The 25,853-nt window shown below is 40.2% G+C and overlaps 1 protein-coding gene across 2 annotated transcripts in view; it reads right to left on the bottom strand.

Moving 5' to 3' along the window:
• Positions 1 to 1,665: 1,665 nt before the first annotated feature.
• hdac7a (histone deacetylase 7a) overlaps positions 1,666 to 25,853 on the bottom strand; it is a 52,076-nt gene continuing 27,888 nt past the window's right edge. For both annotated transcript variants that reach the window (XM_034696407.1, XM_034696408.1), the window contains exons 2-25: positions 24,221 to 24,411; positions 24,033 to 24,120; positions 22,915 to 23,035; positions 22,667 to 22,770; positions 22,058 to 22,180; positions 21,783 to 21,892; positions 20,905 to 21,006; positions 19,796 to 19,967; positions 19,060 to 19,265; positions 18,189 to 18,392; positions 17,335 to 17,566; positions 16,962 to 17,095; positions 16,597 to 16,717; positions 15,964 to 16,013; positions 15,199 to 15,306; positions 14,243 to 14,298; positions 13,677 to 13,764; positions 13,161 to 13,280; positions 12,734 to 12,831; positions 6,380 to 6,498; positions 5,834 to 5,967; positions 5,654 to 5,735; positions 5,378 to 5,516; positions 1,666 to 5,203 (exon numbers count right to left, since the gene is read on the bottom strand). In XM_034696407.1, coding sequence (XP_034552298.1) covers positions 5,161 to 5,203; positions 5,378 to 5,516; positions 5,654 to 5,735; positions 5,834 to 5,967; positions 6,380 to 6,498; positions 12,734 to 12,831; positions 13,161 to 13,280; positions 13,677 to 13,764; positions 14,243 to 14,298; positions 15,199 to 15,306; positions 15,964 to 16,013; positions 16,597 to 16,717; positions 16,962 to 17,095; positions 17,335 to 17,566; positions 18,189 to 18,392; positions 19,060 to 19,265; positions 19,796 to 19,967; positions 20,905 to 21,006; positions 21,783 to 21,892; positions 22,058 to 22,180; positions 22,667 to 22,770; positions 22,915 to 23,035; positions 24,033 to 24,120; positions 24,221 to 24,367 — 2,901 coding nt within the window. In that variant the 5' untranslated portion in view covers positions 24,368 to 24,411 and the 3' untranslated portion in view covers positions 1,666 to 5,160. The remainder of the gene's footprint in view (positions 5,204 to 5,377; positions 5,517 to 5,653; positions 5,736 to 5,833; positions 5,968 to 6,379; positions 6,499 to 12,733; positions 12,832 to 13,160; positions 13,281 to 13,676; positions 13,765 to 14,242; positions 14,299 to 15,198; positions 15,307 to 15,963; positions 16,014 to 16,596; positions 16,718 to 16,961; positions 17,096 to 17,334; positions 17,567 to 18,188; positions 18,393 to 19,059; positions 19,266 to 19,795; positions 19,968 to 20,904; positions 21,007 to 21,782; positions 21,893 to 22,057; positions 22,181 to 22,666; positions 22,771 to 22,914; positions 23,036 to 24,032; positions 24,121 to 24,220; positions 24,412 to 25,853) is intronic.

The raw sequence follows: 25,853 nt of genomic DNA, 5'->3' as shown, positions 1-25,853 counted from the left end.
ATGATTATTATTGAATCCTATGTTACGACTGTGGTTCTAATGGTTTTCAGGTGCCTTTTAGGGATGTTAACAGTTAATAGAGTATCGATTAATTGATTGTTAAGAACTTACTCAAACACATTTTTTCTCTTGATTTCATATCACGTGGAACAAAGATCATGTGGTCTCATATTTCGTTCTGCTATCAGGAAGGTGTTTAATGTTTAAAGCATGTTTCAATGTGAATCAGCTGACGAAAGGTGTTGCACACAGCGGAGACGCTCAGCTGGGGGCTGCTGCTGAGTAACAGGTCTCCACGAGCTCTTTTTTCCTCCGCTGTCAGACTGATTATGACCTGGTTGTTCTCCCGGCTGACACCTGACCACATACACATGCTTATTTTTCTGAATAAGAATGAGTAGACAGAAAACTGTACACTGTGAGTCTAATATATGTATCTGTTCAGTTTTCTGAACAGAAACATCAATGTCCTCACTCACACACTCATTGACTTTGAGGTGCGTCCCTGCTAAGTGTGTGAGGGCCTAGAGCTGTCCCACTGTCTGATCTTCAAGTGTGTGAGGCATCTCTCTCAGACTTTGTTAGCCCTTTATGCCCCCTTTCTGTAAGTTGGCATTTTTGCAGACTTGGGCCGTTTTCGAATTTGCCTGCTGCATTGTACCTAGAAACATAGTGTGCAGTACATACTGCATACTGCATACTGCATACTACATACTGTGTTTGAAGGTAGTATGTAGTCTGACTGTTCTGTTGGATCTGTTCTGCAGTATGCTGGGTCAGGCGTCGCTGGATTTCTGGTTTCGGAAAGAGGAAGTAAACAATGGCCAAACTGATAACAAAACTGCTATCAGCATCCACTGATGATTTTAAAATTATGGGGGCTTTAAATGGAATTTTATAATTTTCAGAGCACCTAAAAACAGAGTTCCCCATCTCAAAAAGAAGAAAAAAGAAAAAGTGAACATTAGTGCTATGCGTTGTGGGTAAAAGTATGCGAGGGAGACTGGTTTGATGCATACTGAGAAATTTTCCCTAATCATTAAGACATCTGGGAAGTTTTGGCATACTGCAGATTTTACTCTTGTTCACATACTACATACAGAATTTTGGCCAAATCAGTACGTACTACTAGTATAGTAGGCAGTTTCGAATACAGCCATAGCGTAGGGACACTTGAGTTTACCCATAGTTCATAGCATTGTGACGTGAAACACAGGATTCCCAGGGGAAGCCTGCGAGCATGAATGAACGCTGTAACGTGAAATCAAAAAAAGAGAGACGGTAAACATGACGCAGGAAGGTGCAGCCAATGTTGGTGTTATAAAAAGGCTTGCCTGTAAGCATAAATATAGAAAACAGCCTCAATCAGCCTAAATATATTTATCTTCACACATACAGTATTATCTATTAATGCCGCCAAGGTCATGACGTCATGCAGGTGACATGAGACGTCTCAAAGTGTCTCATTCACAGTTCCTCAGTTTTGAGCCCTCAACCCCTTTCCAGGTGACGTCAATTGAGTCAAGAAAGGCTCAGGGAGGACTTTGAGATTGGGCCAGTGATATCTGCATGTGTGCTTGCACTACCCCACCTGGGCCCCCCCTCATCCAAATGTCTGACATGCCGCTGAGTGCTTGGACAAAAATAAAGGACAAAACTTACATGACATTTTTACATTTTTTAATCAAGAGGAAAAGACAAAAATACAAAGTACAAAATAGAGAATCTTTCTATACATACACATGGTAGGAACTGTGTAGGAAAAATAACACATGTAGGTAAATAATAAAGAAAAGCATGAAACAAGGATTTCAAAGTCATGTTTACAGATACAGAGTTACTGTAAGTCCAGTTAGTTAAGAGTTACCAATACACAAACATACTACTGAATGCATCAAGGCACGTGTGTGTGTCGTGTATTTTGGTCTTTGAGTTTCTATTTACAGTGTCTTTAAGGAGAAAAAGGTACAAATGACATCAGTAATAAAGGGGAATTAAGAGGTGAGGCATACTGGCCTCTATAAGACAATAAAACAGCTACAGGGGATATAATACAGGAGAGGTCATTTACAGTATCCGACAGACAAACACAAAAAACGCATGCACAAAACACAAGGCAGAAATCTACACGTGTGTAACGGTGCACATGCAATGCCAAACTTTCTCATACACACTAGAGATACATCAGACTACGTTTACTTCATAGACACCACACACACCTGCAGGACACACCGTATAACAGAGACACAGCACATCGTTTCAATGCTGACACCTCCTGTTTAGAACACTATAAACCAACACTACATTAATGACACACTTCAGTTTGCACCAATCACTGAACAATAATCCTCCTCCATGCAACGTGTTCTTAACATGCCTACTGTGATGGAGCAGGATCAAAACAGCATTTGGACTTCTGTTTTTGGTTTCTACTGCCTACCTGTTGTTTGATATAAGCTCTAAGGCCTTCTGTTGGGCAGATCATGCCCAGAGTCTGAAAACAAGATAACTGAACCGGATATCAAGCTCCCAATACTTCCTTCAGTCAGTCAAATAACTATGATTTTACAAAAGCTGCATTTAGACGCAAACATCTCATCTGTAGCTTTAATCTTAAAACATTGGTTTGGTTATCTATGCCTTGGTCGTAACAACTTAAAGCTCCTGTGAGGAGTTTTAAGCTGGTCTTTGAACAGACTGGAGTTAAAACTGTTGCCTCTTTATGACCTAAAAGGCAACCAAAACCACCAACAAGAAAAGTGTCCTTTTCCATAAAGTTATTTTAATGTCTGACACATACAGGGGTAGGTGTCACACCAAGTGATTCACTGCCTGCTGCTGATTCAACGTTTTTCCGTTTAATTTCCATGGCAAAGACTCTCAAGGAGTGCCAAGTTTGCCTGTTACAAGAAAGCAGGATGAGATCATTTATCAAGAAACACTAATTAAACAATCAGTAAAAAACACTTTGTCCACCAAAATTGACACAAACCAAAAGTTCCTCACAAGAGATTTACTGTGCAAAAAAAATTCTTTGCTATCATCTTAATTTTGCTACAAAAGAACCTCAAAATAAGAAACAAGATCTTGTTATTTCTACTAATGGAGTCATAGAAGGGCAATCATTAAAGTTAATGAATTACCAAACCTCTACTAAAAACTAGCAATGCACGATATCATCAGGATTGATGGTGTCATATTTCTTACAGGGAGGTAAGATGACCCTATGATGACGCTCCTGCATTGCAAGTTATTAAATAGAAATTGAGTAGGCTGCTTTAAAAAAACCTTACTGAACATGTTTGCTTTAAATGTCTGCAGGTAACCGAAGCTGACTTTTTCTTGTTTGACCATTTTGAGAAGTCCTGTTTATTCTGTCTGCATCAAAAACACCAGACTTTGTTTATTCAACTACAGAAAAGACTTGATGTTTGTTGCAAGTAGAGTAAAAAATTTCCACTTACATCTGCAGTGAGTCAAATGTTTGTGAAATATATGTTGGAGTATATTGTGTCTCACAGAAGTCCAGTATTGTGCATCCCTAAACATCTGTCAGCTCAGATGACATACTACCACGTGTGTTATGACATCGTCCAGGTTGACTGTAACATGACAGGAGGAGCTGCGAGAAGAGTTTAAAGTTCACTTTACTACATGTCACTTTCCTTAATTAGACTGTGATAAGGCCTGAAAGTCTTAATTAGATAACAGAGAGAACATTCAAACCAGGCCGGGTCTTTGTACTGAAACAGTTTACAAAAGTCAGAATCCACAGGTTCTTTAGAGTCACTGTGGGAGCAGTGTTCACTCTGTGTTCACACTGGTCCCTGGAGTTGCCTCTGTACAGTCTCTTCGAGGAGTGCAGGCTGTTTTAAGGCATTGTCTTTGGGTGCTGTCGTTAAGTGCATTACATTATTGCTACTATAGAACAATACAATGGTCCTCAGTGGTGCTGCGGCGGAATGAACACTCCTTTAGTCTCAAATATAAACAAGAATATACAGTAATCAATACTAGTGGTACATAAACAGTTCATCATTGCTTTATACATGTGTGTGTTTGTGTGTGTGTGTGTGTGTGTGTGTGTGTGTGTGTGTGTGTGTGTGTGTGTGTGTGTGTGCAAGTATAAATGTGTTTAAGACACTGAACAGCAGAGACAATAATCCTGCTTTCAACATGTTGCCTACAGATTAACTTCATATGAAAACAACTCTACAGTATCTCGGCCTTTGAGTTGAGTCGAAGACTTCATAAGACATCTCAGATGAAGAGTGGGAATAAAAGAAAAACATCATTTCATCCAAAACTATTAAATAACCTGCAGAGTTATTCTTTCCCAGAGCTTTGGAATCTGTCATAGTTCACATTATGGAATGAACAGTGCAATAAAACAATGAGGACATTTGCCTCTTTCTCCATTTCTACAAAACCACAGTTTGTCCATTTTGTGTCCTCCTCTCTCGTTCGTCCCATGAGTTCTCTGTCGTCATCTTTTAGTGGTTAAACTGTGAGTGATGACGTCATTAAAGCAGAAAATATGTCTGCTTCTTCTTCTTTGTATTTTTTGCACCTGGTCCATCAGGTGTATTGTACATGCTTTCACCTGATGTTATATATGTGTCTTTGTGTGCCATTTTGCATCCCACTTAGTCTGCTTTTAAAGATGCAAATAGAAGAAGAGATGGGAATTTATAAACCAAAGTCTCCTCCTTCTGAACCTGATGCCGGTTCTTCCGTTAAGGCAAAGTTAAGGCAACGAAACAGCTGCTGGTAAATAGTGCTTCAAGGAATTCTGTCTGTAGCTCAAAGGTTTGGTACTTGATTTTTTTTTACAAATAAAATCCAATGTCAGTCAGGAAGAATTAAAAAGTTTTAAAAATCATCTTGTACTGCTCTCTTTGGTGAGGTTTCTGAAGGTTTCCCAGTTGCAGGTAGTGCTGCTGGCTTCAGCTGAGTGGTCACCAGCATTGAGGTGCTCGTGCTGCAGGTCTGTTGAGGTTCAGCATTGTGTGTCTGATGTGTGTGAATAAGGCAGATTGGTGGGGCTCAGTGGTATCACAAAAATGTCCCCTATGTGGTCGTCAGGACAGCGCAGGAGATCCAAGGCTACAGGTCGGACGAAAATCCTGAACGTGTGAGGTCATTGGTCACTTTGGTCGTCTACATGGAGTCGCTGTCGTCCTCCATTGGCTCGTCAGACGGGCTGGAGGAAAGAGAGAGGAACAATCAGAGTCGTATTGGAAAGAAGCCTGAAGTTTGATGTTTGTCTTTGGTGTGTGTTTGTGTGTGTGTGTGTGTGTGTGTGTGTGTGTGTGTGTGTGTGTGTGTGTGTGTGTGTGTGTGTGTGTGTGTGTGTGTGTGTGTGTGTGTGTTGTACCTCTTGTTGGACAGCACTCCCACAGACAGGGAAGCCAAAGCATTGACAGCATCCGTCTCCTCACAGTCTCTCCTCTGAGCAGCGAGGTACGACAGACCCACTGATCCACCGAAAGCCTTCACACTCTGCCAGTACTGACCTGAAACACGAACATGCACACACGTTACTGCTGTTATCATGCAGACACATTACTCATATGATAGTTGATTTCAATCTAAGTACAAACAGGATTAGATAAAGAAAGGATCATTTGATTTAAGAGTTAGTGCTGCTCACTCTGTATCTGTATGACGGTCTGCAGGGAGCGGACTGCGTTAGCGTTGGGCTTCTGGAGGAGGATTTCCTCTGCCAGTGGGTCCTAAAAGACAGAAAGACATCCATGAAGACAATCAATTCATAACTCCTGGTTCTATACAGAAAGGTTGAGGTAAAACTTGATTTCCCAGCATGCTTTACCTGTATGCCAAGGAGTGCGCTGACACAGGCTTCAGACGCATCACAGATCGCTGTGAGGTCATGACCTCCCTCAAGGGCCAAAACCAGACGACCCCCTGCCAGAGACATCAGCTGACGGGTCAGGAAGCCAAAACCTGAGGTACACAAAACATACCAAACACACAGAAAAGTTAACATGTAGCAAGTCAAAGCCAATAAATACAAAGTTTAGTATGTAAACGTCAATCATGAGACCTGTTCCTGTAAAATGTCCCAAATGAGTTCATACTTCCAGAAAACAAACGTATATTTTTACCTCGTGGATCCTCCCACAGAAACTACGAGCTACTAATTATTGTAATTATGGTAACATCAGTGATGAAGCGATGAGGGGCAGAAGGCACTGTTCCGCTCTTTGGTCCATGATGGACAGGAGCTGTAATAATCTAATAATATCTCTAAGGGACCCACAGAACCAAAAATTAAAAGTTCTTATTGGCATCCTCCTGCTCAAACTGAGACCTGGAGGGAGAGGCAGCTCAGTCTGTGGTGGAGTGTCGTGCTTACATTTGGCGGAGACCTTGTACCCTCCCAGAGGAGCAGGGTTCCCTTCAGCGGCATCGAACCCAGCTGACACCAGAACGACATCCGGAGAGAACTCCTGAGCGATGGGCATTACCACTGACCTGCAGACAGACACAGAACAATGTCACTTTGAGGGGACTGTGTATAGAGATGTGTATTGATGCAATCCTGCTGCTCACTGATAGAAGATGAAACAAGTCACACACTAACTCCAGTGTGTAATTTCACTGTGCTGGGTTCTGGCATGATATGACTGTTTTTCTGCAGATGTGTGTGCTCTCCCTGCTTTAACACGCGCTCATCGTTCAATAATATAACACTGAAGAACTCAGAAACAACATGATGCATGGACAAATATATCCTAAAGATTCAAATAACATGCAGAATCCTTCCTCTTATATATGCATATTTAAGCCTTAATTATAAGTTTCTACTGAAAACTGGGCTCTTCCTTCAGATCATATAAAAATAAATGGTAGAATAACAGCGAGTATAGTCATTTAACTCCCACTCATGCCTAAATGATATCTTCTGAATCTGGACGCTGAGGTTTAAAAACAACAATAAGGCAGTGGTTCAACAAAGCTACACTCCAGGGAAGTTTAACACATACTTCTTGCCAACAGTTGGACTCTATAAAAATGTAGAAACACAAAGTTGTTCAACTTGGAACAACTTTCAAGGAGCAATGTTCACAATTCAAACTCTGAAAAAAGTCCTGTTAGTGACATCATCACTGAGACCTCAGTGTGATCTCATTAATAACTCACCACTTGTTAAGGAAAGTTAAATCACTGCTGGCATTCAAAAGTGTGTTTGCGTTGAATCGAGGAGACAAGAGGGAAGAAGTGAGGACACATATCAGGAGTTAAATCACTGCCTTGTTCTGTACCAAGAAGCAAGTTCAGAGTACCGAGGGAATCGTTTCTCAGTCACCTTGCTTGACTTTAACAGTAGTGATCAGGTTTAGTGGTTGGTACCAACTCTATAAGTTGACCAAAAGTTTGCATATATTGGGCAGTCTTTGCAATGTGTGACCAAACGCAAATTAAATGAGACTTTTGGCAACAGAGCTGCATATTTGACAAGCTTTGTGCAAGCAATAAAACTACAAGATACAAAGAAATGAAACTCATAACCAACACTAAAAGCAACACAGCTGCAGCTGCCAAATGTAGGAGGGACAGCTGGCAGAAAAAAGGCTCATAAAGCCACAGCTCAAGTAGATCTTACAATAATTATAGAAGTGTACTGCATGAAATGAACGTGTTGTTTGGATGCATCTTCATGATCTGAGAGAGTTTACAGAATCAGAATCAGCTTTATTGGTAAAGTAAGCATGCATATACGAGGATTCAGGCACTAGTTTAAAGGTACAGTGTGTAGAAATGGGAATATCTAGCGATATCTAACGCTCAGATTCTGATGAGATGTGTTAGGTGCAGTTTATGTTATGAAGCCATTTACCTCAGAATCAGAAAGAAACTTGCAGGTACCATAGAAGCCCCAAAGCCTGCTCCCATTTGCAGGCTACAAGAGCAAACAGAAGCCCACAGTCTGCACACTGAGTTTTATCTTCACAAACTAACTCTGTTGATCTAAAACTCAGTGTCTTTTGATTTCAGTAATAGACTTCATCTTGAATGTTCTTCTGTCAATTTTCTGAAGATAGCCTCGAACAGTGCAAAGCAGACATTTCAAATCAAACTGGGCGGCCTCCCGGAGATGTCACGGATCAATCACATCTAGAAGTTATTAACATGATGAGTGAAGCATGCTTTGGTTGTTCCCACACTCAGCATCTTAAACAACACTGATAAAAGACCATTGTTTCTCTGTTGAAAAAGCTGCACAGCCTCCAGTAAGAGCGCTTGACAAAGTGGTATTGTTGTGTCAGCTCTTACGTCTGCTCTGTGTTGTTTGTGGACTTCAAACAGATGAAGATTTCCTTAATGCTATTGTTGTTAAGAAGAGAGAGATGTGCTGTCCCAAGGCAGAGGGAGAGAAGGAGAGGCTCAGCTCTGCGCCTCAATGATGTCGGCGGAGTTCAAAGCCGGCGTGTGTGAGTCTGTTTCACATTAGAGGCTTGTCACTCTCCTCACGTCATTGACAACACAGAGAAAAGAGGAAAAACAGTCCATCTGGGATCCATTTACCTTCATTATTCTGCCTGGGGACTGTGGAGACCCCCTCCCTCCATCCTCTTCATACACACACATATTCAGACTCACACACATACTCCTGTCATGACTGCATGCAGATGGACAACATGAGCTCATAGACAAAGATGAGGACACGCAGAGATAACGCATACAAACACATTCCAGCTTCAGCACACACATGCAAACTCACTCACACACACTTTATAGGTAGGCAGAGTAATCGCCCTGTGTCGGCCCGTCAACTTATGATTAATTGGATGATTTCAATCAACTTTATCATCCTCACGTGGACTTACAGCAGAGCATGCACTAACCGCAAAACCCAGAGCCACCTCCCCTGTAGACCCATTAAAGCTGCCACGCTCCCCCCATGAGAGAAACTACAGACAAACTAATGGAAAGATGGAGGGAATGTGGAGGAGGGGGAGCCTATTAAAGATCAATCAGGGGAGCAGGGGAAGAGGGAGAGTGTGTGTCCGTGTGTGTCTGTGTGTGATGAGGGGTCGGGGTGATGGAAAAGAAGAGGGGGGTGTGCGTGAAGGATAAGGTGAAAATGCACCAGAGCTCCCTCTCTGAAGTTCAAGCGCTCACAAACTTAAACCCATAAAATGTATTCCATTAAAAAGCTCACTCTTTTTTTTTTTCCACGGACCATTTAACATTTGCAGGTTTATTAATTACAGAGGGAGAGCATGGTGGGCAGGAGGTGGGCTGTTCAGAATTTAAAGCTATGAAAGGAAAAAATGTTGTAATTAAAATGTTAAAAGTGACTCTACGGGGGGCTGAAGAAATAAATCATGTTGGCAACACTAAAAGCTGATAAATACAATAATTAAGGACTCAAACACGAACATTTCTATTAAAAAAAAGCTTAAAATATGTTACAAGCCATTATCATTATTTATTTGTCATTTGCATTTTCTGCACTACAGGGTAACCAATAGATATTTTTGAGACAATCTGAAATGGTGTCAGCACATTTAGCAGAGTATCACAACAAAGCAAACAGTGGCTGCACAAGAATTATTTGATGGTGTCGAATCTTGATTGATTGATTGATTGATTGATTGATTGATTGATTGATTGATTGATATGACTTTGTTTTATCTTGCATCACAGCAGATCCATTTACAAAATAGAGGATGAGATACAAAAATAATAAAGAATTAAAGTCACAATGTTGGCCTCAAAATCAGTAAACATGCATTTTTTTTCTTTTTTTTTTTTTCTAAAAGAACTCAAGACCCAACTTTATAGTCTGGCTTTAAACTATATTTTAATTTATTTAATGCAACTAAATTAAATTGATCATTTATTTTGCATTTGAATCTTCTTTAATGATTCATACACTGTCTTATTTTATAATTACTGGTTTATCTTATAGTATTGTTTTTATCTTCAATTAGACTTTTCAAAATCCTTCTTTCATGCGTCCTTAATATTTATTTTCTGTTATTTTGCTGGATTAACATGTCAGTCTTAAAATAGCAGAATAAGTCTAAAATAATATTGAGCTAACTGGAACAAGAAGAAAAAACACTTCAGTCTAAACATTTTCCTCCCAGGTCTGGTGTTTCCTCATTAAGTATTCATGATAGCGTCTCCTCAGCTCGTCACTTCCTTTTTTTTTTTTGTTTATTGGAAGGATGGGGATTTTTTAATTGACTTTATATAAAGCACTTTGCACTACAGTCTTGTTGTATGAAAACTCTGAATAAATGATGGATGGATTTAACTTTCACTTAGTGAATACTGAAATAATGTATGGATAGATAAAGACTGACCATGCCATCACATCGTCTTTTGATCACCTCTACATCTCTATAAACTCTGGTCCTATCTGTAAAAACAGAATCTGTTTTTTCTGCATTGGTGGAGGAATGAGTCCCTGTAGCATCCTGTCTGAGTTTCAGAAACACACATCATCTTAAAATTAGTGTTATAATCTGAGACTGTTTGATGTGGTGGGCTGTCACCATCAGGAGCTGCAGGCAGATCAAAACAAAAGGAGCCTTACTCTGAGCTTCTATTAGGTCCAGATCTGAACACAGAGCCATACGATCAGCATTATGTAATACAAAATAGAAACTTTGATCAGTTGTGTTTTTCACATCGAACCAAAGGAGGCACAGATCTCTCAACTTTCCCCTCCATCTGATGGCTTTGAAGACTGCTAACTTCATTTTGTTATTGAATAATTTTCAGAACATTATCTGTTTTAAATATGAAAAAAAAAACATTTATCATGATATCAAGCTGTGGAAGGAACAAACCGCAACTCTTTTAATGCTCTACTTGGAGAACACAAAAACTCCTCAAAGTCCTCAGCTTTAGGGAGGTCTCCCAGCATGAAACTAGACCCTGAAGTCACCATCAGCTCATACTCTGTAACAAAACTTTTTCAGTTTTGATGTCAAGTGAAATGAGCTGCAGGTTACACACTTAAAAGCTGCATCAAAAGCTTTTCAGTCAGTTACATCAGTATCGAAAAATGTTTATATTACGATCCAGAACCCAGTAAATGTTGTTTTTTCTGGAACAATCACAGTCAACCAGATGGTGTCAGTTTATTTCATCTTTCCGATTATTTCTCCACCAGCCAGGTGAATATCAGACGATGCTCATTAAGGCTTTCTCTAAACCCCACAGAGATGCAGTCCACTTTGACTCTAACTCCTCAGCTTGGAAGTACATTTTGAAAGTAGCTGAATCTGACATGTCACTCCAGTGGTCTACAACTGTTCAACCTCATAAACACTGGGTGCAGATCCCCCCCTTACACAGAAAAAAATCAGTCTCTGCTTCACAGGAAGGTCAGAGGTTAGGGTCATGATACAAAGAGGCAGTCCTGGAGCTGCCAGAGAATCACTGTTCTGCTCAAGAACACCTCGGAGAGAGAGGGAGCCTCCTTTAGAGCAGCGTCTCTTTCTTTTATAATACAAAATGCAACGAGGAGGATCACTGCTGAAGTCTTAGGGTCATGGGTTTGTGCTCGAGTTCTGTACATAAACATATGCTACTTGTTTGTTTCCCCACAGCCCACCATTCCCCTACTTACTCCCGTATGTCTGTGACTCTGCAACTGTGCCCCTTTTCCTGTAACCGTGTGGTTGGCACAGTTTCCTCTGGTTCGATGCACCAGACAACCAAAGAGCCCACACAACTGAAACTTTACTGGTGCCAAACACCCACCGATGACAATTATCCAAGCCACAAGCAGGAAGTGACAGTCCCCAATCTGTCAAACACAAGACCCTGAGACCATTTACTGTAAAGCAGCTACAGTTATTGGAAACAGGGCATACCACACACATGCTCTCCAAATGACGAGGATTAATAATTAGGCAGGAAGTACGTCAGAGGTGATGTAAAGCTGATCAGAGGCTGGGTTTAAGTGTCTTTGTTGTGGCTCAGGGTGAAGGAAATTAGATAAAGCATCCAGATAAACAAAAACTGGAATAGAGCTGATGTTAACTTTGTTTTCTTTTTCTTAATCTACTATATTTAACATCCAATATGTGATCACGAGACAGATCAACCTTCTGCTCTAAACATGCAGCTGCAAATTTTACAGCATGCCAAAAGAAGTAATGAAGTCTCTCCTGACTGAAATAGAGGTGGTGCACAGGTTTATCAGCTACATACTGCTCCTCGTGAGTAAATGAAGGAAAGTATTTGTCCTCAGGGATCAAAAGAGGATAACTGAACTTACAAAACGTTGTGCAACACAACCCAGAAAGTAATCATGCCTTTTTGACAACCTATGTACCAACTTGACAAACTTAAATAAGACTACAAGAAGAAGTTTCAGAACTTTATACTCTTCTTATGTACTGAGCCTGGAGATAAATATTAACAGGAGGCTGGACAAACGTGAAAAATGAAGATACTTCCATATCTTTAAAAGCACAAGGTGCTACCACACAATCTCATGAGTATGAAAAGTATGTGAATCTAAATCTGCAGTGACTACAACTCAACCAAACAGAGCAACTACTGAACATTTTTGTACGCAAGTGATGGCATATTCAGTCCCAATGACTTTGAATCTCTGACAGAGAGAATTAAAGCAGCCATGTTTTGGTAAAAAGCTCAGACAGTCATCTTTTTGAAACTCTCCTTTTATGCTGGATGCCTGTGTTTTAGTGTTTGAACAGAGTAGAATTGGTCTTACCTGAATGCAGCGATGTACTCTGCATCTCCCATGGGTGGGTCCAGTCCTCCCGTCCACGCCACATTCACATTGAAGCCTTGGCCTGCTCCAGAACCAACCTGGATGCAAAAATATTCATGCATTAATTCGTGAAGATGCTTTTTTTGTCATGTCGGGTTGTAACATCAAGTTTAAACTATTGGCTGCAAGGTGAGTTATCCTAAGCTTACAGCATTTCAGATGAGCATATTCCATAGCCTTTCAGAAATTTGCCTAAGATATTGAAACCTGACCCCTGTTTTCTCTTTGACTTGTTTGCTTGTCTGTAGTTTCTTAATTTAAAAAGAGGACGGATCTATAACATCAAATTTTTTATTGCTGCTACGTTAACAAAAAAAAGATTTAAACTAAAACATTGAATATAAAATTAGCCCTGACTGTCACACACCTCAGCTGGTGAGCCGCTGCCAGGGAAGAAGTTTCCGTCATCATAGCGATGAAGTGAGATGTAGAGAACACTGGAGTCACTGTAGAACACTTCCTGGGTGCCGTTACCATGATGAACATCCTAGGAAGAGGATGATGAGAGAAACACTTAGATTACACATACCCACTCATAAGTGTTAAAGCAGGTCAATGAGATTGTTAAGTTAACATGTGCAACATTTATGGGCTGAAGAATGTGCTGAAGTTAGTCTAATCTGCTCTGAGATTTCACTGTTTGGAAGATTTGGCTTATTAAGGATGCTAATAAAATACAGAACACGGAGAAACAGCAGATAGATTGGACCGCTGCATGACTGTGCATTTTAAATGTTAAGGCTGAAAGGAAAAGAAAGTCTTTCTGATTCCACATGTTGTTTCTTCTTTAGACTGTTGGATCACTGAGCTTCATTTAGTTCACACGAGTAGTAAACGACAACAGGTTGTACTTTCACAAAAAGACAAAGTTAAACCATCTTACCCAGTCAACAATGAGGACCTTGCTGACGCTGAGCTTGTGTTGGAGCTGCTTGGCGGCGATGGCCACAGAGTTGAAGTAACAGAAACCCCTGTTAGACAAAGATAAAGAGGATAAAATAAAGGTGAAGGACAATTCTGAGGAAGCTAAAGACTTAAACTGAGAAGAGGGTAACTGAAAATCTCTTTAAAGCTGCTGTTTCTTTAGCTAAATTGTAAAATGACACTTGAAAGTCTCTGCATCAAATGACTTTAAGCTTGTTTTCTTGATGCTTCCTGCTGTTCCTGATGAGAGCATTTATTACTGAACACGCCAAAAAATGTCAAACGCAGTACAATGTCACCATAGGATTGTACTCAGGATAAATAACAAAAAAGATGAGTCATCCAAGTATGAACAAAAAGAGAACAACTCAACCTGCACAGGTATTAATCTTAGTTATTATGTCCTGTGCTCTTCTCTGTATCACCTCATTAAAAACCTCCAGAGAGAATCTGCTGACAGTGCAGCAACGACAGGAAACTTAGCTGTGCCTGAGAACCAGACACACGAATAAAACACACACTTACATTGCATTGGAGGGGTCTGCGTGATGCCCTGGTGGTCTGACTACAGCAAAGCCATTCTGTGTGGAATGAAAATATAATTTTAATATCTGCTAGAAAGTGAAATACTGTGATGCTCCAGCTCACATTAAAAGGGAGAAAACTCAAATTATCAACAAGTCTACAACATAAACAGTAAACCAAGAACAAAAAATGTCTTCTGATTACAATCTGATTATTTTACATAAAAAACATGCAATCTAAATGATTAACAAATGAGTCGTTTTGGCTTTAAACCAAGAATAAATCTTCATGAAATATGATAAATGATGGTTCTCTTATCTTGGGGTTCACATACGGTATGAAGGATTAAGATAATCTCATGTGGATTCAAGATGTTTTTCACTGCTGACAGTGAGTTAAAATCAGCTTCATCTTTATTATCACAGAGAGTCGAGCAAAGCATATGTAGTTCTGAAATGTGCATGTTCTAGTTATGTCAAAACAACGGGCGACACTCAAAATACTTACAGTCCTAGTACTGCTGTTAAAAAATGGTTAACTCTGTACTGTATATTTATATTTATTTTTTATGGTTCTTTTGTGTTCATTGTTTTTGCACCAAATTTCTCATATATGTAAAAAAAAATCCTTGGCATTAAACTCAGACTCTGATTCTTATAAATTAAACATCATTCATTCCCTTTAATATGCATAGCTCAAAAAAGGCTTTTTGGAAGTTTGATGTGGCTTTACTGAATATTGTTTTGTTCTTGCTTTTGGAACAAGTCATCTGTAGACCCATTGTGTACAGACTTTCAGGCATCTAAAAAAAGTGCAACTTCTTGACCCAGACATATGCTGCGTGGTGAAATACAACAATTGGATTATTGATGTTGGGTTAGTGTGTCTGGTTTGGAAACTGCAAATGAAAGATTGATTTTTGTCTCTTCCACACTACCTGCTTGTCAGTGTCTCACCTTTAGCTCTCGTTTGGCAACTCTGAAGGCCAGCTCGACAACGCTGCCTGCTGCCATGCGTGATGCTGTGGAGGTGTGCGACTCATTCCAGGTGGTGTCATTATCAACCTGCGAATAGGCAAAAATAAATAATTAAAGTTAAAACATGCATCATGTCTGCTGTATGCAGCCTGACGATGTCTGAAATGTCTCTGGGATGATAAAATCAGAACAAGGACTCTCCCTTCGGCACTTCGGACAATACGTTCCGCTTTGACTCGAGAGTGAAAACAGCCGTGTTTCTCTCTTATTTTGAGGCCAGATCCATATTTCTGATTATTTTTCTTTCCATCCTTTGTTTTTTCCCCTCCTTTTGTTTGTTCACAAAGTGGCATTACTGTCCATCTGGCTTGGACAGGCATTTCTTTTATCCTCGGTCATGGACATGTTGTTCTTATTAGTCTCAGTTGTCATGGTCCGACACGGACTGTCAGCCAAACGTTTGCCAACTCTCTTTTCCTTTTTAATATCCTGTCTTTTCTCTAATTTTCTCTGTTTTGACTCTGTTGCTTTTCTTTGAATTGATATCATATTTCAACCAATGATTGTGTTGTACTGTATAGCTTTCTTAAAGGGCTTTGGAAGATAACTGTATGTTCAAAAATAGAGCTGTGTGTGTGTGTGCGTGTGTGCGTGTGTGCGTGTGTGCGTGTGTGCGTGTGTGTGTGTGTGTGTGTGTGTGTGTGCATGCGTGCGTGCGTGTGTGTATGTATGTGTTTCTCTTACCCCTACACCCCCGCATGGTAACATCACGAACATCCTTTGTGAGAGGATTCCTGAGAAAACAAACAGAAAAACTGTGTCATTCAAAGAATCCTTAGTTTGTCTTTCCTTAATTATAATAATTATACGTAAAGTGAGCTAATGCTGACCTTGCATATTCCACTGAAGACTATTCATGTCATGAGAAAACTATTTGTAGGGACAATGTAGCACCGACACGTGTTCTTCATTTATATTAAGTGAAGTTCAAAGACAAAATTAAGAACACAATTTCTGTCTTGTGTTTCAAATTGTTGAGCAAACTCTTTGATAGATGTTTGGTTCTGTCACTGAGGAAACTGTACATCTGGAGCACTGTTGAAGGTCTTTCTCATGCTGCAAAAAAAAGTCTAAAAAATTCCTGTTTGAATCATTTTAAAATGTTTTAAAGTTGCATTTTTGTCTTGGCATGAAAGCTAGGGAATGCAGTTAATAGATCTATGGTATCTTTTAGTTTGTTGTTAAAATCTACAAAGAAATTTAGCTGTATACTCTAAAAATATATCTTGATCATGCCCATCTCTCCAGGGTTGTCTCTTCATACCTAGAATACATTTTTTATAATTTAAAAATCCCTGAATCCGAGGCAGAACTTACCTGCCAGTTTGCGGTTGTCCAGTTTGAGTCTGTTGAGCGGGTTGGTGCCGTAGAGTAAAACATGGCGCTCTGAGTGGACGGACTGCAGCTCCTCCAGAGTGGCTTTACGCCCACGAATACTCTGTATCAAGACGACATTCTCAAATTAGTTTCTTAACTCTGAGACATTGATGTTATAGAAAGAAACATCTGTATTGTAGCCACAAAGAACAAGGACACAGCATTACAGAGAACCTGACTCTGATCAAAATGATTTACATGAACTTGAAAAGGCAACTTTTATACTTTCAGGAAAATTGATGAAATCAGATTTTTGGAGGTGAGATATCTAAAATATGTGAGTGTGTGCGTGTCTTGTGTCGTACCTCACACTGTCCCCTCAGGCCCCGCTCCTGTAGTCGGGACCAGATGCTCTGTATCCTCCCAGCATGCTCCGGGTGACTGCTGTTGTCTCCACATGTACACTGGTGCTTCAACATCTGAGAGTCATACACCAGGCCTACACACACACAGAACAAAATGATTGACACTGTATCCGTACAATTTACAATAAAACACCAAACATTTGATCCAGATGTGACCCATAAAATCAAAATATATGTTGCTGTTTGAAGCTTGAATTTAGAAATGCTGCACAGCACGAGCAAAGTTGCAGCTGCCTCAGCACCATGCATCCTGGTTCATGTAGAAATGATAATTTACTTCTGTTATAATATTATTACAGTGAGTCTGACTCACCAGTGGTGAAGCGTGGTTTGCTGCTGGGATCCTGTGCAGCCAGGATCAGAGGTTTCTCAGGCAGAGTGAGAGAAGTGGAAGCCGGGGAGGACTGTGTGCGTGACAGGGGACGATGGACACCCAATCCACTGCAAACCCCACCGCTGCCACCCACGCGTAACATGGGCACTGATAGGGTCTCCATTTGTCGATGCAGCTGTTGCAGCTGCTTCTGCTGCTCCCATAGCAAAGACTGCAGAGAGAGTGCAGGTGAGAAGAAGATAAATCATATGGGCAAAACAGAAACTGTAGAGGGCACGGAGTCTCATTCCTCACCACAGAGAATATGTATTCATCACATTCACTTACATTCCTGCACACATGTTAAACATCTGAATCTTGGTGTGACAGTAAGTGCTCAGTCAAACTTATTTTAGTGAAATATCCTGTATCAGAGCACTCTGATGACATCAAGTTTAAGTCTTTCAATATACAGTTATTTTTTTGTTTGCTCTGTCCTCCTTAAAAAACATTTAACTTAAATCCAATTTTCTACACCTCTGTTTGTAAAAATGGATCTGGACTTGTATCGTTGTTGGATCTTCTTCTTGTCCCGTCAACAAAGCCTCCTGATTATGTGGTTTGTCTGATTAGTGATGAGCAAATTTTCTGCGAGACTAACAGCTCATCTTTCAGTGAACACACCCTGTCATCACATGCTGAAATAACAACTGGGATGTAATAAGTAGTTGTTAAACCACAGCACACAGTGACAACACAGGATCATGCAAGTAGGAGTTATACTGCCATCTACAGGAGGAACAGGTGTGTAGTTTCTGTGTCTCTGTGTGTACAGTAGGGGTGTGTTCTCCTACCTGGTTGAGTATGAGTGCATGTTGCAGGTTAATTTGGTCCTCATGGCTCTTGGATGCTGTTGGCCCTGCCTCCCTCAATGACTCTGCCCTTGCTCTGCTCTGATAGGTTGGCTCTGTGGGTGATGATGCACCACCATCTTCTGAGTCCATGTCCTCTGAGGGGATCTGATGCAGTCTGGGCTTCTCGCTGGACTTGGACATCAGCTGTGCATTCACACATATCCACAGAAAAAGGTAAGCACAGATGCACAGGTGGACAAATGTGCATGTTTGCACTTATTTATTAGCCTGATATCATTAAGGTAATAAAATAAACAACCTGGAGACCCTCAGGGCTGAGTCACTGGTCTCTCTTTTTAGCACACATGACTATATTAGACTTACTGGATCCATGACTATCAATCTTAAATCCTCTGATGATGTTGACATGTTTTAACTTCTTCATTACAGTGACTCAGTTTCAGTTCATCAAAACTTCACACAGAGCGTTTGAACAATGAGGAACTGACACCTCAGCTGTTTGTGGACTAAAGAAAGATACGCCACACTGGACTAAAAGCAACCTTCATCCAACAACTTTAGGAAAGTTATTGCCATTGAAGAAGGTGGCCACAAGCTGCCTTCAAGTGACGACTGTACTTTTAGTAAACACTTCATTAATATCCAGAAGTTTCTTGCCGTACAGTAAAGCTCCCTCTGCTGGATAGTTCCCTCGGTTTCTTTGCTGTGTTAATGGTCTTTGAAAAACTATTACTAACCCTCACCACAAAAAGGTTTCCTAAATGATCTACTAAAATTCTCACACAAGAGCAACAAAACACTTTCTGTGTATTATATGTAACACATTCAATGGATAAAGATGGTATCAAACCTTGCCCAGGTGAGTTTGCTGTTTGAGCCTCTCCAGTAGTTGTGTGTTGTGCTGCTGTTGGAGGAGATGTGTGTGAAGGGCCCCTGGGCTCTGTGGGAGGGGCTCTGAGCGTGTTCTGCTCAGGGGCTTGTGGTGCTGAGGGCCTCCTGGGGTCAGGTGGTCCAGCTGGGGGGAAAACTGGAGCGGGACGGAGTCTAGGCCTGGAACTGGTCAGGGACAAAGGAGAAGAAAAATGTAAGTTTCAGAAAACTAAATGACCACAATTTACAGCCAGTAGATTCTATACAGTCAATGTGTAGTATTTTCTGAAGTGGTACAGCAAGAGAAAAATGGGACAAAGGTGGATGTAGATTAAACAAATTGGATTACGACAATCCAGAAGCAATTTACTTCATAATCCACCAGAGGAAAAAAAAAAAGTTCTACATGTAACCACTAGATGGAGCTCTGACATTTTTTTATTGTTTTATTTTGATACGAGTGTTTCCTTAAAATTGATGAAGGTGTAGATTGTAATAGTTTGTGTCTATTTTGCAACATTTTGGATGTGTTTTTGCAGCCTTGTGCATTTTGCACAATGCTGCAGGTCACATGCAGGTCACATCTGCACAGTCTGAGTCTGAAATCATAGACAGTTATAAAATGTAAAAGCAAAATATGTAATGTTCTTGGACCTACATTAACTCAGTGAGTAAATGCATGTTCATGCCTACAGTTGTTGATGTGTGTCTCTCACCTGTGAGCAGAGGAGTGTGTACGAGTCCAGAGGACTCCAGGATGATGACAGGCAGATGAGGGTTCAGCTGCCCAGTCTGATCCTTCCTGCTCAGAGGGAGGAAGACCTGCGTGCCTCCGGCTGTAACCATGGGCAGCCGGCCCATCTTCAGAGAGGAGAGCTCTCCTTCAGCCTGCACACACACAGAAACACAGCTCGTTAGAAACAGGTAACAAACCAGCTGATGTTTATTTATAGCCGGAGATATATGTATTTAGTATGTTGAAGTTAATTGATCAGTTTTGTTCTGCTGATGTAATAAAAACACTCTATAGTCTTTTATAAATCTCTAAAGCTCTGTGTGCTGATGTAGTGGAAGAAATTGCCTACGCTCTATTTGATATTTTGTTGCTGTGTCTGTTTTATGACGCCCTGAGGGTTCTTCTTCTTTGTTTGTTTGTTCATTTTAATTCTTCTGGGTGTCTAAACTGTTGTCTTCTTCTTTTCTCCTCATGAACATGTAATGAAATAATTTACCAGTTACAGTACTGCCTGTAAGTTCTTGATAAATAAAACGTATAAAATGTTTATCGTAACAGAAAGAAAAGATGATTTTTACTTTCACTTTGAGACAACACAATGCTTCCTTTGTTTGATGACCTTCTGGTTGAAAACCTCTGGTTTTGTGGCTGGAGCAGATTTCATTAATTTATTCATTAACTTCATTATGACTTGAGTTATGGGATTTTTTTATGCAATGGAACCTTTTTTTAAACCAAGCTAACTTTAACCTTGTGCCGACTGTACCGTAGCCTTAAACATGTCTCTTAGTTTGTCAGAGTCTGTAACAAAACTGCACAACCTTTAAAAAAAAAAATCCAAGACTAACTGTGATTTGGAAACACTCTGATAAGTGCTGAAGTCCAAACAAGTTTTCAGTCTCAGTAAAGTGGTTTTTTTTTTCCACTGTAGCAGTAAAAAGAATTTCAGGAATTATAATTAAAGTGCATCCAAAATATACTGAATACCCTCCTGTAAGAAGAACTTTTCTTACATACTTTGGGGGTGAAAGTGTGTTGTATGAATAAACTATCTATTATAACAGACATCTGTTTCAGCTGAGTGTTTACCCTGGCGTTGGCTGGAAGTCCCAGTGTGATGGTAGGCAGAGTTGAAGGACTCTGGATGGTGAAGTTTGCGAGAGTGCCGTCTCGGAGCAGCAGCTTCTGGGCCTGAAATGCCAAAAAGAATTATTCAATCAATCTGAAGTTAATTTTGTTGAAAACAATCTTCAACACACACAAAAAAGCTAATTTCTGTTTCTCATAGATTGTCTCATCTTGTTGTTTTCTTCTTCGGTGACTAAATGTCAGCGTTGGTGAAATGTAAATCCAGAGTAATCTAAACCGCTGTGGTTTAATTAAACCTAAGCTGGTGTTTGGCTCTGATCTGTGTTGTCAGCGGGGGAATCATGAGTCAGACACCTACAGCAGGTGCGATAGAGGTCGACTTTATGTGATTAAATGAATTATGTATGAACAGCTGACAAACACTGCTCCTGTGTCATTGCTTAAAACATGTCATTACTCAGCGTCTCCCCACAGCTCATGAACATGAAACAGCCATGCTTTTTATTTTTTATCAAACCGTGTGCACACTTCAAACCCTAATCTGTTTTTTACAACTCGAAGGCAGGAGGACTTAACTTCATAATAAGGTCATACTTACTTCTATCTTTAGTTCTTTCATATTTAAATACATGTGTCTCCTATCAAGCTTCATCCTGATTTCTTAACAACTGAAATTTAACATTGTTGTTCTGTAAAGTAGTAACTTCTGATTTATCTTCTAATCAACTGTTTTGTGATATTTATTGCTGTTATGATTGAGTGTGTCTCAGGGTGAGATTTGTCAACTGGTGTTTTCATTAGTTTTGCTTTATTAATGATTTGAAAGAACTAAAAAGCATGATAAACTTGTGTGTTTGTGTTTGAGTGTCTTTTCTTACCTCATGTGAGAGGCCACCTGCAGATGGCAGCAGCCCATTATCATTGGGCAGACTGTCATTAGGAGAGCTGCAGCCAGAGACCGGAGTGCTGCTGCTGCTGGGGGACGAGTCTGAGGAGAGATGAGCAGTGTGTTAGTTTGGAGTATGATTATCCATGTTCCTTGTACTTTAACCATGGAAATACATGCAATTCAATCACATTCAAGTAACTGAAATCCTATCAAAACAAATACATCATATGAAAAAAAACATTTTGAGTCTGTGTGTGTAAATACCCAATGTGTCAGGTACTCTGTGTTTGATAGTAGGCGGGGCACTCTCCTTCCGGGTCAGGGGGCTCTTTCTGGTGTTCAGGTGTTTCTTCAGCTTGTGTTTCACCTTCAGATTTGGCTCAGAGGCTAAAAAATTAAAACAACATGAGGAATGTGAGTAATGCGGGTTGTTTACAAATAGTTTACTACTTATTCCTGCAGGCTGAAATAACTCAACAATGAAAACCACAGGTTGTCTTGAAGTTTGGCGTCTCAAAGCTAAACAGAGTTCAGTTTTAAACTATTTCTACGCCTGTGTTTTTCTGAATGTCACCTGTCACTATGTCTCCTTTGAAAAAGACATAAGTAAAGTCATAAGTCAAAGGAATAGTCTATCAAGTTAACAGAAGGATCATTTATGAAAGTAACCAATCAAAACTTTTAAATGGGACATGATATAAGTTTTCTCATGACTACACTGAAGAAGTGTTGAAGGCAAAATTTGATAGCTGACACGTGAAAAAAAAAAAATAATAATAATAATAGCAATGTAGATGAACTATTTATCTTTTATGCTATCAGAGTCTCCTTCATCCATCTGTAAAAAGTCAAAGTGTGAGAGTGGACGTTTACCAGCTCTGCGTAGCGGTGTCCCTTCAGAGCCTTCAGAAGAAGAAGGATGTGATGGAGACGTGACGAGAGGCTGGGAGGATAAACTCGGGTCTGGCACCAGATTTCTGGATAAGACACACAAATACAGACAAAACTGTTAGCATTAAATCTTCTCACAGCATGATTAAAGTTTATTTTGAATGAATATTTTGATATGAATGACGTGTATATGCTGATATCATTGTTAGCATTGATGAGTTTTGTGTCACCTGTATGCTACAGGTGTTGCAGTCAGAGTGTTGGAGTTTGTTCTTTCCAGTGCTGCTTGTTTCTGCTTCTTAAGAATCACCTCCTGGAGTTTCTGTTTCACCAGAGAGCTGGCTACTGCACCTGTCAATCAGTAACACGAGCAAACAGTTTAAAGACAGACAGACACACAGACTGCTTCATTATTAAAGGAGGTGCCAGTAAGACCAAGCAACAGGGACATGATCAGTGACTGATATTTTTATGAAAATTAATTCAAGAGCTTCAGGAAACACGTGTAGTGTTTCATCCATACATGCATGACAGAGAGAAAGAGTGCTTTTTGTATAATGTAGGTTGAGGTCACAGGTTTGTCTGGGAGTGTATTCACTGCCATAGCTGTGTGTCTGTGTTTGTCTGCATGTGTGCGCAAATGTGTGCACAGAGAGGTGACAGGAGGTGCTAGGAGTGATCGAGTCAATATTGACCCAGTGACTTTATGTGCACAGACCTGAGGCTATATTTAACCCCGCTGTTATTGCTCGACTTGTCGGGTTATATTTAGCAAAGGAAGCGGCTTTGAAGGTAGATTCACACCGTTCAACACTGATGAACAAAACTTCCTACAGGGACAACTTAACAAAGGCTCTAGAATATTCAACATTATTTTTCCTGTAGACAAACTTTTCTAATGTTTTCATGCCGTCATCAAGAGGATGGAACCAAGGATTGAGTTAGAAGGAAGAGAGGGGGATGACATGTGACAAGGAGCCAAGGATGGGAGTCAGACCCAGGGCTCTCAAGTTCCACAAGATGATAATTTGTAACAGTAACTGGATAATAACTTGTGTGCAGAAATCATTACTGTGCACACACAAGTTGAATGTCTTGTGCATAAAAGATAAATTGTCTTGTGAGAACTAGTCATTATCTTGTACATCCATGACAAAAGTTGTGCAATTATTTTGGGGGAATAAGATAATCAACATGTATGAAAAATACATATTTAATCTCTGCATGATTTCAGGAGCTTCATATAAAATATGACAAAAACTACATATTTAGGCTGAAGCTTGGCGTCACATGTCAGAGTTGTTAGGTAAAGTTGAGTGTGTGTTTGTGTGCATGTGAGCAGACTCACTCTGTTGACTCTTTTCTTTGTGTTTTAGTTGCTGCAGCTCCTGTTTCTCGTGGTGCTCCTGCTCGCGCCTCCTCTGCTCCATGTTAAACTGACCCCAACACACAAACATTCATATTATAACAACACATGTAAAAGGACATGCTGGTTGAATGTAAATGTAGATGTAAGTTTATCTTTGCATCCTTTACCCGGATATGCTGGTGTAACTGCTGCTGGGAGAAGGAGGTGCGGGGCTGAGGGGAGAACGGAGTGAGGAGCAGAGGCGGGTGCAGCGGGGTGAGGAGTGCCGTGTCCGAGCAAGGGCGCATCCCCCGCTCTCCCACCCTGAGGTCCATGGGAAACAAGGCCGTGTTCAACACCGGCACCGCCACAGAGGAATCTGGGAGAAGAGAGGGGTGAAGAAAGGTAGGGAGAGAATAAAAAGAGGTGTCATTTATTTATCTTGTATAAGAACAGCTGGTTGACATAATGAGTCTGTGAGATATTCTACCTGAAAAACAGAACAGGATGTCTGTAGAACCAGACAGAAAAGTTCAATGTCAAATAATTGAAGTGTGTGTCATGGTTTCAACAGACGTTAACGCTACAGAGTAAAGTTTACATAAGACACAAGACATGGTTCTGTGTAAATGATTATTTAATCTATGTTATAATAACCCTGAATGGAAAATTAAGAGTCAGTTAAGGTGAACAAACATTTGCTTTAGACTTTCTAGGCTGGCAGCTCCTTCTGTCACGCTGACAAATAAAACATTTCCCAAGGAAAATCACTCTGAAAACATCAAATGAAACTAAGCTAATGTGAGTAGTACTCAATGTAATTACCACCTTCTTTTAAGCTTTTCTGACCACAAGCCTTCTACAGAGCATGCACTTTGCATAGGAAGTTTATTGCATTATAAAAGATCCATCACTATCCACTTATTTGTGCTGAGGAGCTTTGGTATGTCCGAGTGAACGCTGCTTATACAGACTTTGTTCTTATATTAGTTCTGTGACTTATTTCCTATGAATGTCATACATCCTACAATGCTGCTACTTTTAGAAAGTACAACAGGTGTCATATCCTCACCTTATATTTGTACACTCTATTTATACACACATCTATAGCTTTATTTTTGTTAAAATGTTTCTATATTTCTCAATAGTTTTATATTTGCATCTTTAAACTGTGACCTGAGTACCTGACGTCATTCCTGTACACAGGAACATGCTCTGGGATGACAACAAACCATTTTGGATCTTGAATCTATGACCTTAAAGGGATAGTTCAGTTTTTTTGAAGTGGGGTCGTATGAGTTACAGTACACTATTGCTCCTGTTAGCCACAATAAGTGCCTGTGAGCTCTTCCCCTTTAATGAGAAAATTCCCAAAGGACCGGCAGGCAAGCTAGGCTATAATTCTCTGCGAACGGGGCCTCCGATTTCACGAAATTTCGCTAAAGTTGAGAAAATATGGTCCAGGCACTCATCATGGTGCAAATGCATGCACTAGAGAAAAAATTTGAGCTATTCAGTTTGCCGTCAGAAGTCCCCTTTGTTTTGGCACTATTTTCGGACGCACCTCGCAGACTGGTGTTCTTCCGCTGCATGAGCATGGATACACGCCAATCAGCTGTTTGGATCAACAAGCACGTAGCATTTTTAGCAGACACTTTTAGGAACAAAAACTACAAACTGCAGAAATTAGTGATTCTGACATCGACGATGACATGCCGTTTACTGTGGACACAAGAGGATTTCTCTATGAACCAGAGTTTACAGAGGAAGAACTCCAGATGCAGGCTTTGGATAACTTTAGTTTACCAGCTGTACAATTTT

This window comes from Notolabrus celidotus, chromosome 11 (assembly GCF_009762535.1).
Source record: "Notolabrus celidotus isolate fNotCel1 chromosome 11, fNotCel1.pri, whole genome shotgun sequence".
Taxonomy (NCBI): domain Eukaryota; kingdom Metazoa; phylum Chordata; class Actinopteri; order Labriformes; family Labridae; genus Notolabrus; species Notolabrus celidotus.
Note: the sequence above shows the minus strand (reverse complement) of the source record. Positions and strands in the feature narration are given on the sequence as shown.